The following is a 16929-nucleotide window of genomic DNA, read 5'->3' on the forward strand; positions in this document are numbered from 1 at the left end:
AAGCCGCAGCGAGAGGGGAGCGGCGCCCGGAAGGGCCCGCCCCGCGCCGTGCCGCGCCGCCTCGCGCCGCCCGCCGGCTCAGGCGGCCGCCGCCATTAGCTGTCACCTGGCGGCCCCGCGCTACCCACAAGGCCGCGCGCGGGGCCGGGGGCGGGGAGCGGCGCGCGGGCTTGGCCGCGCCCCCGTCCGCGGAGCCCCACCTGGGCCCAAGCCGGCGGCGCCGGGAGCCCGCGACGGCCCGTGTCCCCGGCTGCGCGCGGGAACGCGCCCGAGTGGCCAGGCAGGTGCCGGGCTGCAAAAAAGTTGGGGGACGTTCGGGAATTGAAAACGATTCGCTTCCCCTCGGTTTTCCTTCCCAGGGAAGTTTTGAGGTGACGGCAGCCCAGGCCCCTGGGCGTCCATGGTCTTGTGGTCTCAAAGCACGAGCAACTGCAGACATTTTAGCAACTTCTCCCCACGCCATTCTTTCCTCCCTCCCACAAACCCACCTCCCCGCCATCTGTGGGGCCACCGAGTGTTCTGATGCCGCCCTCGGAACTTCCGCCCCTGGTTTATATTAAGAGTAACATATAACTTCTGTTGCTATGGAAATCCAGCCAATATCTGATGATAAAGGCTCATCCCCTCTCAACTCACCCCTGATTTTGTTAGGGGTGGGGATGGCAATCATGACTAAGCCCTTTGTTGTGATTTGCCTGGGTACAGACAGCAGAGCTATGACCCTGATTAAAAAAAAAAAAGCAGACCTGTAGACGGGGAGATGCCCATTCCCATCTCAGACCCATCCTGCTTTACCAGCTTAATAACTTAGAACTGAACCTTGAGGATGAGGATGTGATGCCCGGAAGCCCCACAGCCATCGTACACCCAAGAGGGGGTGGGCCTGGGGTGAAAGGGTGACAAGGTGAGGAGGCTGGGAGGAAGAATAGGAAGATCTCCAGACACCCTGGGAGACTCATCTCCTACAGGCTCTGGTTTTAAATGTTTAATCCACTGTTACAGACTGAATGTTTCTGTCCACACACACAAACCCCATGCATTATGTTGAAGCCCTAACCCTCAACTGATGGTATTTGGAGATGAGGCCTTTGGGGGTGATTAGGTCATAAAGATGGGGCCCTGGCATGATGAGATTATTGCTCTCATAAGAAGAGACACCAGAGAGCTTGGTCTCACTCTCTCCGTGAGCAAGCACTGTGGAAAGGCCCGAGGACACAGTAAGAGACAGCTGTGGATGAGCCAGGAAGAGGGCTCTCACCAGGAACTGAACCTCAGTCTTGGACTTTCCAGCCTCCAGAACTGTATGCAAGCATCCCAGCTGCCCTGAGATGTGTCAGAAAGAAAATGGTGAAATTTTAAACATGTTCAGTACTGTATTCTTCAAGGAGGATTAGGCCATTGAGGAATTCACTGTGACACTGTTAGACTTTCAATTCCATTAAGCAAACATAGGACTTCTGGGACAGAGAAGCAATCAGACATATTGCTGCCTAAGAAGTTCACAGTCAAGTGACATTACCTGCTGGTGAGTGCCATGGTGGCAGCAAAGCCCACAGGGCTGTGGGAGGAGAGGGGTTAGGAAGGCTTCCGAGGAAAGTACACGCAAAGCTGACTCTTCAAGTCGTTGAAGGCAGAAGGAACAGTTATGGACAATGGTGTGGAGCTGGTTAAACAGATTATGTGCAAGTGAACTCTAAGAGCTCTCCTATGGCTGGAGCATAAAGTCAGACAAGGCGAGTGAGAAGGTCAACTAGAGGCCAACAGGGCCAAGACATGGAGCATCTGTTATGTTAGACTTCAGGAAGTTCGCACTCTGTGCCGGATTCTGGTACAGGCGGGGCTCAGCGCACTTGGAGAAATGCTATTGTACAGTTCCTCGTGTGGTAGACTGCGTCTCCGAAGACAGCTGCAATAATAGCCCCCATTCCACAGGCTCTTTTGCAACGTGACCTTGCCACTCCTATATCAGAAGGTAGAATCTATGTCCCCTCCCATAACCTCTTTGGACCAAAAGAACATGGCAGAAGGGATGCTATGTAACTTCCAGGGCTTGGCCTTCAGGGAGCTGCAACTTCTGCCCCGGATTCTGGGAATGCTTTCTTGGAACTCGGCGGCCACGCTGTGAGGAAACCCAACCAGCCACACAGAAAGGCCCATGTGGAAGAGAACCAAGGCTCCCAGCCAACAGCCCCAGCTGAGTTCCCCAGCCAGCAGCCAGCACGAGCTGCCAACCATGTGAGTGAGGACATTTCAGGCCTTCTAGCCATCCCAGCGGTCCAGCCAACATCCGGTGAAGCTGGAGACTCATTCTGTTAAACCACAGATTTTTGAGAAATAAAGTGGTGTTTTGAGCCCCATCAGTTTCCTTCCACATGCAGCCAGGAGTCCATGCATGGTCCCCCTTGGGTGTGACCCCCTTGTGCCCTACACGACCTGCACAATGATGCACATGGCCTTGACAGGTGCCGATGGGTTATCCAGGTGGAGATGTCCAATAGACTGTTGGTCACAGGGGTCTAGAGCTCAAGAGAGAGAGGTAACAAAAGAGTTGGTACATTTTCATAAAGTTTGAAAACAGAGAAACTCTTTGAAATTTAATCCTCAGCTCCACAATGTGGTAACTATGGATGAGGCTACCACTTTCATTTCTGGAAAAGGAATCAAGCAAATGAAAGTGGGCCTGAGGATTCCTTATCAAATGAGTTTCTCAAAAAGATCATTTTGCTATAGCAATGAGCAAATCTCATCTTCTGTGGGACAACACATGAGTGCCCCTGCAGAGAAATGGTCCCGTTGTTTGGAGGGGTCCTAATGGCAGCTTAAAACAGTAAGATTTGGATCCAGTCTTTGTAGGCAACAGTAGAGGCCGTCCGCATCATAAAGCAAAGCCTGGTGCTGTCTGTGGCTCCGGCCCTGGGAGTGTGTTCAGTTCGTGGTGTTCGTTTTTGTGTCTATTATTGTGCTGTTTAGCCCAAAGCAATTCCTGATAAATGCGGCAACAGATGGACTTAGGTTCTGTGTGTCCTTGCAAAACATTGCTGCCTCGGATCCAGGTTTGTAACAAGTCCAGCATTAACCTCATTCATTCCAGAAGCACCATCTAGCCACATTTAAAAATGTTGGCTTGTCTACACATATGTTTCAAGACTTTTCTCAACACAGTATTAGGCACTGAATTCATTTTCTATTGCTGCCATAAGAAATTACCACAAACTTAGCAGCTTAAACCACACACATCTACTTTCTCGAAGTTTCTGTAGGTCAAAAGTCCCGGTGGGCTCAATTGGGTCCTCTGCTTAGGGTATCACAAAGTTGAAATCAAGGTGTTGGCAGGGCTGGGCTCTTTTCTGGAGGCTCTGGGGAAGAATCCAGCTCATTCAGCTCCCACAGGCTGCCTTCATTCCTTTTTGTGCTTTCCATGTGGCCCCCTTCCAGCAGTGGTGGGTCGAGCCCCTCTTATTCTTTGATCTCTCTGGCTTCCCCTCCTGAAGCATCTCTTTTGCTGCTGGCCAGAGAAAGTTCTCTGCTTTTAAGGACTCATGTGATTAAATAGGACCTACCTGAATGATACAGGATACTCCCCCCAGCCTAAAGTCACTTAATTATATCTGCAAATTCCCCCCTTTGCCATGTAACATAACATATTCACAGGTTCAGGGATTAAGGCACAGACAAAATGGGGGGACCAGAATGTCTACCAAGGATACCAGGTCAGGGTTCCCCAGAGAAACAGAACCCATAGAGGGTGTCTGTGGGTACAGACAGAAAGAGAGAAAGACAAAGGGGGATTTTGTTTAAGGAATTGGCTCACACAATTGTGAACAAGTTTGCAGGTCAGCCAGCAGACTGGAAATTCCAGCACGTAGCAGTCCTGACCTGAGTCTGAAGTCAGAGTCTGGAGTAGAGTTCCTTCCTTTTTGAGGGGACCTCAGTCTTTGCTCTTAAGACCTTCAACTAATTGGATGAGGCCCACCCACATTTGGAGGGCAATCTGCTTTACTCAGAGTCTGCTGATTTAAATGTTAATCACATAAACAAAATACTTTCACAGAAATATCTAGATTAGTGTTTGACTAAACACCTCTGCACTATGGCCTACCCAACTTGACGCATAAAATGAGCCAACACAGTCCGAAGGTCCCTTTGTGAGGTTGATGTTCTCAATGACACTTGAAGTAAGTACAGCTAGATGAGTGGAGTTATTAATTCCTGTGCCTCCATCAGCTGCATTAGGAAATGCCACAGATTACTTAGTTGTGCCTCCAAATTTATCCAGAAGGCCTGAGCCATCAGTTTAAAATTACAGACAGGGCTGAAGGGTGGTTTGGGAGGCTTTGGCTCTGTGCCCCGTGATCTCTACCACCACTCATTCTTTGATATTGACATGAAATGTCCTCAGTCTCACGTCAGGTGCTCTACAAAAGCTCTCCTTCCCATGTCAACTGCTACCCAGAGACCCCACACTTCCAAAGCTCAGGCGACTCCACTGGCCTCAACCTGCCGAGCATGTTTCAGAGACATGCTTTCTGCCTCACTCCATAAATCCCCCTTGAGGCAGCCACACTGAAGCAGTCAGGACAAGGTCCAGCAGATGAGATTATCATGGAATCCAAAGGAAGAGAGAAAGTCATCTTCAGAGACCAGGGAAAGAGCCAAGGTAGAGGCATCCTGGGGGTGAAGAGAACAGAGTTTTAAGTGGGAAGGAATGATCTAGAGTGTCAAGTGGTGCCGAGACACTGGTCAGATGGGGCAGAGAGGTGTCCCCCTGGATTTGGCAGTGAAGATGGTGTGGAATTGATGAGAGCACTTTAGGGGGACAATTGGGTTGAGAAATGGCTACAGCATGTAGTCGGGTTCTCCAAAGAGACAGAATCTCTCTCTGTCTGTATAATGAGATTTATTATGAGGAATTGGGTCACGCGATTCTGGAGGCTGAGAAGTCCCAGATCTGCCATCTGCAGGCTGGGGAACAAGGAGCACTGAGGCAGAAGAGGGATGTCTTAGCTCACGGGTCAGGCAGGAGGAGTTTCTTTTTCCTTTTTTTTTTTTTAAGATTTTATTTATTTATTTGAGAGAGAGAATGAGAGAGAGCACATGAGAGGGGGAAGGGTTAGAGGGAGAAGCAGACTCCTGCCGAGCAGGGAGCCCAATGCGGGACTCGATCCCGGGACTCCAGGATCATGACCTGAGCCGAAGGCAGTCGCTTAACCAACTGAGCCACCCAGGCGCCCAGGAGGAGTTTCGTCTTAGCCATTTTGTTCTATTCGGGCCCTCAGTGGATTGGCAGGTGCCCACACGCCGAGGGGAGGGCCATCTTCTTTACTCAGTCTGGCCATTCAACTGTTAGTCTCCTCCAGAAACACCCTCACAGACACATTCAGAAATAGTGTTAAAGCAGATATCTGGACATCCTGTGGCCCAGTCAAATTGATACATACAGTGAACCATCACAGAGGGGAAGAAAGGGAGACACCAAGTTCTAACCAGTTACTCCCAGACTTTTGGATGGCATGCACCAATAGCATGAAAAAGACCAAAACCAAAACCAAAACCAAAGCACACAAGGGTTTCGTTGCAGCATGTGGTTGCCAAGTAGGGACTTTATACATCAGCCTCCAGCTTCCAGAGCAAATGTTAGGCCTTCCGTTGACCTGTTCGTTGTGCAGAGTTTGGAGGGGTTCTTTTCATTCTGAACACTACCCCACGAGGCTCAGGCAAGTGGGAAGAAAAGCACGTGATTTCTTTGCCACCTATGACCGCAGCGCTTTCCGGCCCCAGGGCAGACTGGGGAGCAGAAGGGCCGGATCTGCCTTCACAAGACCTTCAGTGGAGGGTTTGACAATCTGTTGTGAATGTTATGAATGTGTGAATGCTAAAGTTATCCATCTTCAAATATAAGCTAAAATATCAGATATTATATAGGGATCACCCATTTCTCTTCCCAACTCTGAAATAGCATGGATCATTGGCTTGCTGTCATTCGGGGCTGAAATTTACAGGCAGTGAACAGTGAGGAGGGGAGATGTGTTAATTTAGGGATGAGAAAGGTACTCTTCGGTGTTTTGCTTTGACGAGACTCTGAGGCTTTGGCACAGACGCCTGGCCTGGCCACCGCGGTTTGATTCAAAACCGGCTCCACCCGCCAGCACGGGGCTAACTTGGGGCGAGTGACTTCTCTGTGCTCGGTTTCCTCGTCTGCCACGACCACGGCTAACACAGCTCATCCTGGTCTTGCTGTGGCAATTCAAGGGATCTTAATACATGTAAAGCACTTAGGCCAGTGGGCGGCACATGGTGAGCGTGACATAAGCTATTATTATTTAATGACAACTATAAACACTTGTCCTTCATTATGCGGACCACGTTGAGCTCCAAGCAGACTCACTTGGTCGGCTTGGCCCCCAGGCCCTGGCTGCGGGGATGTCGGCTGCTAAGGGCGCCCCAGCACCCCCTTCTCGGCAGGATTGCCAGCCCCTTCTCCTGAGAGCTCTTCTGCAGGGCGTCACGCGCGCTCAGATCCCTGCCTGACCTAAGACAGACATTCATGTGTCAGTGGGGAGAACACTGGATTTCCAAGCCGGCATGGGCCCTGGAAATGAAATTGCAAAAATGCATTCAAATTCCAAGGCCTCTTCGGATCTCTTGCCGTTTGCCATTGCGTTATTACTTTCCAAGAACCTTGTGGCGGAAGCATTTGCGTTTTTCATAGAAATTGGTAGAAATGTATACATTTATTCCCTTAAACATTATTGAGTGCTTAGTATGCGTCTGACATTGTACTAGGCTTTGTGGCCATACGGAGATTACTCGTTTTCGAGGGGGACAAAATGGAACTTGAGGAAATCCGGTGGATTGGGTGAACAATGAGAGAAAGCCACCCTGGTTTCCGTACCAGGAAGAGTTGTTCTTCTTGGAACAACTGATTTAATTTTTAGCTGAGGGACGCTGTGAATTATAAAACCAATTGTGTCATCTGTGCTTGGCTGAAGACTTTAGAAACACATATGTGACACGCTTCTGGTAAGTGTCTAAGATCTTGAAGCTTGAATTCTATCTGCTTACCTCATCTATTGTTCCTGCTTTTGTGTTCTCATTTCCCTGATGAACTTGCTTATTTTTATCTTATGTGTATTTTTATAAGTTTCCTGAAATTCTCTTTTTAAACGGCTGTGGACATTGGCTATAAAAAGGCAAAAACATAAAGCTACAGATTCTCTGTTACGTTTTTTTCTCATGGTGGTAATTATTTTCTACACTGTTCAAACTCAGTTCCAGAGCACAGGACACTGGCCTGTTACAAAGATCGGCCGTATAAAGAGCATTCCAAAATTCAACTTTTAGTTAATCATGCGTGGCAGAGGTACGAGTCATCCTTATAATGATGTGCAATCAGTTTGGGAATGTTTCTAATTCTGGAGATGGCCGCCCACTGAAATTCTACACTTTTGTTCAGCCCCTTTTTACTTCGTATGACATTCTGGAAACAGATGCTTGGTCCCTATTGCAAAGCAGCAACAAAAACCACAACTTCCCCTGTCAAACATTCCATGAAGAAAACATGATTCCAAATGATTATGGGACCCAGTAGGCTGTACCAGTCAGGGACTAATCAGGAGACTGAAACCACGGGGTCGCTTGAACAGGGAGAGTTCAACAGGAAGAACTGCTAACGGGATTGGAGTAACAAGAGTTTGACTAGTAAGTAAAGAGATGATGGCCCCTGAAAAGACTGTTATATTCACAGATCCCAAAAGGAGGGGACATACCACGCCACTCGAGGCCACGCGGAAAAGCACCAGGGTCAGTCACGAGGCAGGGAGGGGGGCCAGGGGCAAGAGCCTTTATTGTGGTTTCTAAGGGAAGGGAGGGGCGAGGCAGGGCAAACAGGCTGAGGATTGGCTGGTTGGAGTAATTTCAGCCAGCTCTGGGCCATCCAGGCTGTCCGTAGCTGCCTGGTACCTGGCCCTGGGGGTGATGACAGCAGGGGGACAGGGGCCTGGAGTGTGAAAGCCTTTAGACAAAGGAGGTGGTTGGGGATAAGGGCTCTGGACCGGTTGGTTTACATTTGTAAAGCGTGTTTGCAAGACAGATACTCACCGTCTCTGGGAATTGTATAACCCTGTGAAGGGTCAGCTGTCAAAGCATCAGAGTACCGAAAATAAAAGGTCTGCTTAATACATGCAGGGGCCAGTACGGAAGATGCTGCGTGTTCACGAGCCAAGCCCCGGAGGAAGCTGTGCTTTGCAGGAGGCTAGCAGGCGAGGCCCACTGGAAAGGAGGCCCACCGGCAGGGGAAGGGCAACCCCTTTCTCTCCCAGTGGCTCACATTTGATCATGTCGCTCCCCTGCCCCAGTGGACTCCAGCCAGTGGAGGGTGGGTTTATCCTCTGTGAAGCGTGCCTAGGAACTCTCTGTACTTCCCGCCTGATTTTCCTATAAACCTAATGATATCAGATATCATCAGATAAGTGTTTTGCAAATATTTTCTCCCACTCTGTGCCTTGTCTTCTCGTTCTCTTAACAGTGTGTTTCACAGAACAGATGTTTTTAATTCGAATGTGGTCCATCATATCAATTTTTTTCTTTCATAGGTTGTGCTTTTGGTGTTGTATCCAAACACTCACTCCTAAACTCAAGGTCACTTTGATTTTTATTTCTTTAAAGATAATACGTACAGTAATTTTATAACCTGCACCCAGTGGTGTGCTGATAAGGTTTTAATTATCAGCTCTCTGAAATAAAAAAAACAAACCACCACCCTGATTTGTAGCATTTGCTGATTTCTGTGGTATAAATCCTTCCACCCTGGCCAGTTTCAGACCACTATCCTGACATCACGGAATACTGAATGGCTGGAGAGGCTCACCGTTGGCTTTCACGAGCCCGTACAAGTCCTCTCCTGCTATCTGTCTTTTCCGTTGGTTTTCACCGAGGGCTTTCTATCTTTGCTATTTTTTGTTGCGAACTGTTCATGTTCCTTGGAAAATGATTTGTGAGAATTCCTAGAGGCTGAGGATGAAGATGTGTTCCTCTAGAGTATTGCATTAGCTTCTGTCAAGCACCTGGGGGCGCCATAAGCCTGGTGCCTGAGATTGTGACCATTACCGGGGAAGTCAATTTGGACTACACACCACAGAGCCTGCTTCTCAGGAACGTTTTCATCTTCCTCCGCCTCGCTCTGGGCCACTTTGAATTTGCTGACAGTCCTCTGATATTGCAGATGTTGCTTAAGAAAATGGAATTAATCAGGCATGGTCCTCCTCCTCTCCCCAGATTCTGTATCCTCCTTGTATTCTTTTCCTGCTGGTGCTATAACAAATTGCCACACATTAATCGGGTCAAACGACGTACATTTATTCTCGTGCAGTTCCGTAGGTCAGAAGTCTGACACCGGACAAAAATCAACGTGTCAGTACGGCTGTATACCTTCCGGAGGCTCTGGGGGTGAATCCATTTCCTCGCCTTTTCCAGCTTCTGGAGGCCACCACATTCCTTGGCTCACAGCCCCTTCCTCCATCTTCAAAGCCAGCAATGGTGAGGTGAGCCCTCTTCCAATTTTAAGGATGCTTGGGGACCCACCTCAATAATCCAGGATGATCTCCCCAACTCAAGGCCATCTAATTAGCCCCGTGAATTCTAGCTGCAGCCTTAATTTCCCTTTTCTATGGCACCTCACATATTCCCAGGTTCTGGAGATTAGGACGTGAACATCTCTGGGGAGCCATGATCCTGCTACCACACCCCTCCACAAATGTTGCTTTATCTGTACCAACCCTCCTCCCCTACAGCTGAGAAACAGAAGTCCCTTCTGTTGTTCAAGGCAAATCCCTCTCTGCTTATATCCTGGGGCTCATGCCCACTCTGGGGCCTTGAATCTCTTGCTCTCCACCAACTCCTTCCTCCCCATAGATGATACACTTAAGTCTCTTCCTTCAAAAAGCACATTCTCGGGGCGCCCGGGTGGCTCAGTCAGTTAAGCGTCTGACTTCGGCTCAGGTCATGATCCCAGGGTCCTGGGATCGAGCTCCCTGCTTGGCGGGGAGCCTGCTTCTCCCTCTCTCTCTGTCCCTCCCCCTGCTTGTGTTCCTTCATGCTCTCTCAAATAAGTAGAATCTTTAAAAAAAAAAAAAAAAAGGCACATTCTCCTGGTCCACTCTCCCAATAGCTATGACCCAATCTCTCTTCTTTCTTTATACTCAACTCTCTAGAAAGAGCAGCATGGCCCTGTCTATCCTTCCTTCCTTCCTTCCTTCATTCACTGACTCATGCATTCAGATAAATATCTGTTGTGCACCTACCACGTGCCAGGGGCCCTGTTGGGTGATTTTATCCGCAAATCTGTTTTTCTGTATACAGTATGCTCAGCATGTCCCAAACAGGCCTCAGCCCTGCCCCCATTTGCTCCTCCACCCTGATATTCTCTCTACTCATCCACACTCCAGGCCCAGTCCTCTATGTCTGATCAACTACAAGAGCCTCCAACCGGCCTGTCCCCAGTCTCGCCACCCTGCAACCCACCCTCCACTGGCTGCCACAGTGGCTCGCTTTTTATCACGTCCCTCCCCTGTCCCAGTGGACCCCTTCAGTGGCTCCTATGACCTAGAGAAGGAAATACCCGTTCTTTACCGTAGCCCGGAGGGAGTTCCTTGACCAGCCCCTGCCTACGTCTCGATCCTCTCCTAGTCCCGTGCACCTTACGATCCGGGAACACCAACTTTCTTTGGGTTCTGTACATACTGCATCACGTTTAAAGTACCAGATCCTAGGGGCGCCTGGGTGGCTCAGTTGGTTGAGCGGCTGCCTTCGGCTCAGGTCATGATCCTGGAGTCCCGGGATCGAGTCCCGCATCGGGCTCCCTGCTCGGTGGGGAGTCTGCTTCTCCCTCTGACCCTCCTCCCTCTCATGCTCTCTCATTCTCTCTCTCTCAAATAAATAAATAAAATCTTTAAAAAAAAAATAAAAAAAAATAAAGTACCAGATCCTTCGATTTGTACTGTTCCCTTCTCTTTGTTGTTTTACCATGTATACACGCCAAAACAAGATTTTGTTTGGTTTTGAACTTCAACGAATGGAGTACTATTGTATATATTCTTTTGTTTCTGGCTTCTTTCAACCAACAAGCTTATGAGAGTCATCCGTGTTGTATGTAGCTGTGGTTTGATCATTCGTCCCGGGTGCGTATAATTCCATTGTGGGAATACGCCACAATTCATCCGTTCTACTGTAGATGGGTATTTGAGGTGTTTCAAGTTTGGGGGGGGCATTAGAGACAATGCAATGAATATTCTTGTACGTGTCTTTTGGTGCATAGAAGTTCTCATTTCTCAAGGGCATCTATATGCCTGAGAGTGGGAATGCTACATCATAGGGTAGGCATCAATTTTACCAGATGATGCCAACTGTTCTTCAAAGCAGTGTATGAGAATTCCTATCGGCCCACAACCTCTTTAATGCTTGGGATTGCCAGACTTTTAAAAGTTTTGCCAATATGTGGGTGTGGGATAGTATCTCAGTGTGGTTTGAACGTGCATTTCTCCAAAGACAGATGTGACTGAGCTCCTACTTAACTTTCAAGACTCTGTTCTGACGGCATTCCCGAGAAGTTCCTCCCTGACCTCCCAGCCTTTGTCAGAGCAGGCGGCAATTAGCCGTTAACCGAACCGTCTTCCCTCTAGGCCAGGCGCTCCTTGAAGGAGGCCACTGTTTTATTCATTTCTGTTTCCAAATAAAAAACGGCTGGCACAGGTCTGGGTCATAGTAGACAGTCTTTGTTGAAGTGACCTTACTTTATAAAAGCACTCCTGGTTCCGAGCCTTAGTCTCATCTATAAAATGACAAAACAAACAAACAAACAAAAAAAACCCCCTATCAATTTTATAAGGCTGTGGGGATGCTAGATAGTATAGGGTTCGGCACACATACCCCCAGTAAACAGCTCCCTTTCCTCCATTTAGGGACCAAGGGAACTGAAAGCACATGGTCTGGCTTTGGATAGATGCAAGGATAGAAAGGATAGCCAGAACCGGGGGCAAAGCCAGAGGCAACTAGAAGGCTAGATTTTCTCTGAGATGTCACGAAATGGATGGAGCTGGCCTTTACCTAAAGTAACTGTATAGCTGGTGACGGGACAGCCTAGCAGCGTCTCGACCTCTCTCAGCCTGCATTCACCCGCCATCTGAAGCTGGAAGGACTGAGGCACAGTAAGCATTATAATGCCCCTCCCCCAAAATATGTCCACCTCCTAATCCCCAGAACCTGGGAATACGGTAGCTTACACAGCAAGGGGGGTTAAGGTAGCGGAGGGAATTAAGGTTATCAGTTAGCTGGCCCTGAGACGGGTAGACTAGCCTAGGTTATCCAGGTGGGCCCAGTGTTGCCAGGGGCCTGTAAATGTCAATGAGGGAGGAAGAAGAGTCAGAGTCCGAACATTTGAAGATGCTCTGCTGTTGGCTTTAGAGACAGGGGAACGGGCCACGGATCCGGGGAAGCAGGCGGCCACAAGAAGCCGGAAAAGGAAAAGGACTCTCCCCTAGGGCCTCCAGAACGAACGCAGCCCTGCCGGCACCTTGACTTTAGGCCAGTGAGACCAATTTCAGACTTCTGACCTCTAGAACTGTAAGAAGACAAATGCCTTGTAAGATAATCACCACTAAGTTTGTGGTGATTTCTTGTAGCAGAAACAGGAAGCTAATATGTGAGGCAAGTGCTGTTTTGTGCCATACATCTTATATGGGCACGAGTGATTAAAATGCATTTTCTGGGAAGGGCCATTTGAACTGGAAGGAACCTTCGAGAACGTGAAGCCCATACCCTAGCTGAACAGTGGACGCTGAGGCCTCCTCCAGGCCTCCAGATCCATCACATCCGGGAGCTGGGAGTGCCCTACACCTTCCATCCAAGAAGCAGTTCCAGAGCTCAGACAGAAGCCCAGATCTCCATGCATCCTGACTAAGACAAGTTTGTGTGATCAGGCCCCCGAAACGAGGTGAATGACTTTCTTTTGTAATTTATATGGAATGCACTGGGAAATGCAGTCAATTTCAGAAGCACATAAGTATTACCAGCTGTAAATGAGTAAGTCATGTTGTCCAAAGCTACTGGAAAATGAACCGTCAGGACCTAACAGTCATGTGTAAATGTGTAGCTACTCTATGTGGTTAAATACATTATTGCCTTCGCAAATAAGGACTAATCCATGTCTGAATCTAAGCCTCATAAGGAAATGAGCATGCTTCGTTTTGCTGATCTTTCATCTTCCAAATACACTTAATACAAAAGACTTCGCTAACAATTCCCTAATTAAGTTATAAGCCCACCAATAGATGTTGGAGGATTAGACTCACTTCAAGTATTGGTATTCCAGCATTGTGCTTTTAGTGAGGGATTCTGTGAACCTCCAACAATTCAACCGCAATCTATTTCAACCACAATATTTTCCTGCAGATGTGCTAATCCTCCTTATTTGTGGGATGCGCCTTGCATATGTTTCTTATTTGCTTTGGGGGTCCCCTGTGCTTCTGCTCTGATGGCCACGTCCTCCAGTCACAGGTGTAGATACTGTGTGAAAAACTCTCATAATTAAGAACATTCCCCTTATATGGTCCTGCTTTCGTCCAATGCCCCACACGCCACAAGAGCTGTCCAAATGACCAACACCACAAATCTGTGTTCTGTGGAGAGACCTGCAGGTGACGAACTACTAGTCAGCTTGTTTTGAGAGTTTTGAGTATTATTCCTACCAAAAAAGAAGAAGGATAAGCTTCATTGCATTATCAAAAATATATATGATTCCAAATTATTTGAAGGGCTGTCCCAGGAAGAGAGATTCTTCTATTTCATTCCCGATGGCAGAGCTAAGGCTACTCACTGGGAACTCGAGAGATGCAGAATTCAGCGTGACGCCTGTGCACATTTGTTTCAACGACACTCTCCTGGGCTGGAAAACAGGGATGCCAGAACGCCACGGAGCCCATGAGGCTGCAGTGAGGACTCAACACAGCAATGTCGAGGAAGAACCTTGGCAGAGTATTTCAAATACTCAGAGTTTTCAAAGATACACTTCATCTTTTAAGAGTCCTATTCAGATTTCCAAAAAATGGTTAATTTTAGTTTACTGCTAGAACTATTTAGCATTCTTAGAATGCACATAATTTCCAACCGGCTGTACTATTCGACAACAGTTTTGAATTCTTACCGCAAGAGACACCGACTATGGCTTACTTGCGCCAATGTCTCAGCCTCCCTTAACGCCGGCCGCTGTGGTCCGCATCCAGACTCTGAAGTCTCACGTCTACGCACCCTAGCTCTTCTGCGGAAGCTCTCCGGACTTTAAGAAAGACAGGTGTGGCTTAAAATTGGCACCGTTAATACACTTAAATGTCCCATGTTGTTGAGTTTTGGGAGGGGCCTGCAAGGTTGCTAGTAAGACAAAGAGCATGTGAAGTTGAGCCAGGAAAAGAAAAGACACCCAAACACCCCTCCCCCCCCCACACACAGTTACACCCCTGAAAACAGAGTGCTATTTTAGTTAATACATTTATTACAGCAGGTTTTTAGTCATTATTGTCATGAAAACTTTTTCATGACATTTCACAAAATCCTTTAAGCTATTAGTATTAGCTTTTCTCTTTTTATGGAGTGACACTTTGTTAATTTATGAAATATTTACAGCGTTTACAAAAAGCAAGAGAATGTCTAATAAAATTTCTTATACATACAAAATTTATACACGATACTACTGTATTTGAGATGTCTTATTTGGTAGACCAATTAAGCTATGACATAAAATAATTTACAAAGATATATATTTAATCTCTTAATTCATTGAAAACAAAACCATATTAGCTATAAATAGTCCTTTACAAATCACTGTAAAACATTAATTGTTTTAACTCTAGCCTTAACTTTTACAAATATACTTAACTAAATGAATTAGTTCAGATATCAAATAGAACTGCATTTGAAACTTCATTTACCACTAGTACTATTACCAAAAACAAAAACAAAAACAAAACAAAAAAAACTCCCCAAAAACCTGAAAAAGCAAACCGCCGGGTACATTTCAAGTAAAAATTTGTAGAACCAGTTTAATGCACGCTTGGGGGGAGGGGCATCCAACACCATGTAAATTGAAATACAATACTTTCAAGAATACGCTCAACAAATGTACATCTGTGGCTTTTATTTCAAAGAATGATGCTCTAGCAACAGCTCATACATCCAAGATGGTCAACCCCACACTTTGGCAGATAAGCTGGTCTGACTAGAGCGACGTTTGCGAAAACATTCACCAAAGCAGCATAATGCCCCCGACATCCTCAAACAGTGCTAGATAAGGGGGTTTCCACAACCTGAAAATGGAGCAGAATTTTAGGCAAGCTCATGGAAAAACTTAGAAAATAGAACTGGCAAAAAATTAAAAAAAAAAAATCCTATTTGACTGGGCCCCATCAGTGTAATATAAAAATATGCTCCTCTTGAAAATTAGGGGAAAACACTTCAGATTCCAAAATTTCAAAATAACGAAAAACTCATCTACACAGCTATTTCTCTTTAAGCCGCCACTTACGATGGTATAAAGTTTGGCAATTATTTAAACACCTTGCTTTTGGATGATACCTCAGAAGATGAGCTCAATCTGGTTTTGGCAATAACATCTTTCACATTTGGGCTCGTTTTACTCCAAAGCAACTATTTAGAAGCAGCCTAAGGAAAATCCGGTTCACAAACATATTTTTTCACTTAAGTTTAAAATCATGTCATTCCAATTAAGCCCACAAAATACGTATTGTATACACAGTATTTCGAAAGAGGTAAATTCAATTTCAATTTTATCTTTCAAAAACTGTTCTTGAAAGGTGTCAGGATTTTCCAAAACCCCATCTTGGCTCCTTTCTTCTGATTGCCCTGTAGACACTAGTTTTCTTGTAATATGTATTCTAGAAGGCACATATTCAAGAGTTTAAGATTATGTTAGTTCAAGTTCTACACGGAGGCAATTATTTTAATCTACTTTGTACAGAGGCCCTAAATGAACGTCAACCGTCTCCTGTATTCAGAGCTCTACCACGGCACCGGGGTTCCCTCTCAGAAGTGAGTGTGCACGTGCGGCATCATCTGTGAAGGACCAGAAGGCGAAGTCGAGGGATCGGAGAGCTTGGCCGAGCTGGCAAGCTGCAGTTCCTCGAGCCGCTGTATGTATTCGTCGCGCAAGGCCAAGAGCTCCACGTACCGCTGCTCCACTGGATTGGGCTGCTAGAAAGAAGCACAAACGGGTGTTACAAGAAACCCTCGTACTGACCTTTAATGTACAGATGCCAAAAATACAGAAAAGTACAAGGGTAAAACACCCAGCTCTTCGCCACCAAGAAAGCAGCTCCTGTACACGTGGGCTTGCCATCTTTTTAAGGTTTATCAACCCAGACACGGCTCCGGTCTCCTGTGTCCCCCGGCCCCAGGCCCACTGCCCTCTTTCGTTCCCAGAGGCAACAACTCTTCTCAAATGGGCGTGTGGCCTTCTTTCCTGTGCAGATTTATGATACTTTTCCTGTACATGAGTATCTGGAAACAAAATACGCTATTATTGTCTATCTTGTGAAAGTTACATTAATGGTGGTATTCTGTATTTATCACCTGGCATTTTCACCCATGTTTCTGAATTCGATCCCGGTTGAGTCCCACTGAATGAATAAAGCACAGCTGATCTCTGCACTCCCCCAGTGACAGATACCCGGGGATGTCCAGTGCTCCCCCTACTATGTGCAATGCTGTGTTGTCCTCGTGCACATCTGCTAAATGGTTCTTGAAGGCAGTTTCCTGGGGGTGGGGGTGGGGCCTGCCGGGGAGGACAGCATGGTCTCTTCAGCTTTATCACATGCTGCCGAACGTTCTCTGAGGTGGCGGTATGACCTTACACTCCGTCACTAGTGA

General features: G+C 47.1%; 1 protein-coding gene across 3 annotated transcripts in view; it reads right to left on the reverse strand.

Moving 5' to 3' along the window:
• Positions 1–15545: 15545 nt before the first annotated feature.
• MTM1 (myotubularin 1) overlaps positions 15546–16929 on the reverse strand; it is a 94775-nt gene continuing 93391 nt past the window's right edge. For all 3 annotated transcript variants that reach the window (XM_035011952.1, XM_035011941.1, XM_035011960.1), the window contains one exon: positions 15546–16254. In XM_035011952.1, the coding sequence (XP_034867843.1) occupies positions 16087–16254 (168 nt within the window). In that variant the 3' untranslated portion in view covers positions 15546–16086. The remainder of the gene's footprint in view (positions 16255–16929) is intronic.

This window comes from Mirounga leonina, unplaced genomic scaffold (genome assembly GCF_011800145.1).
Source record: "Mirounga leonina isolate KUSES-001 unplaced genomic scaffold, KU_Mleo_1.0 Mir_101799, whole genome shotgun sequence".
Classification (NCBI taxonomy): Eukaryota; Metazoa; Chordata; class Mammalia; order Carnivora; family Phocidae; genus Mirounga; species Mirounga leonina.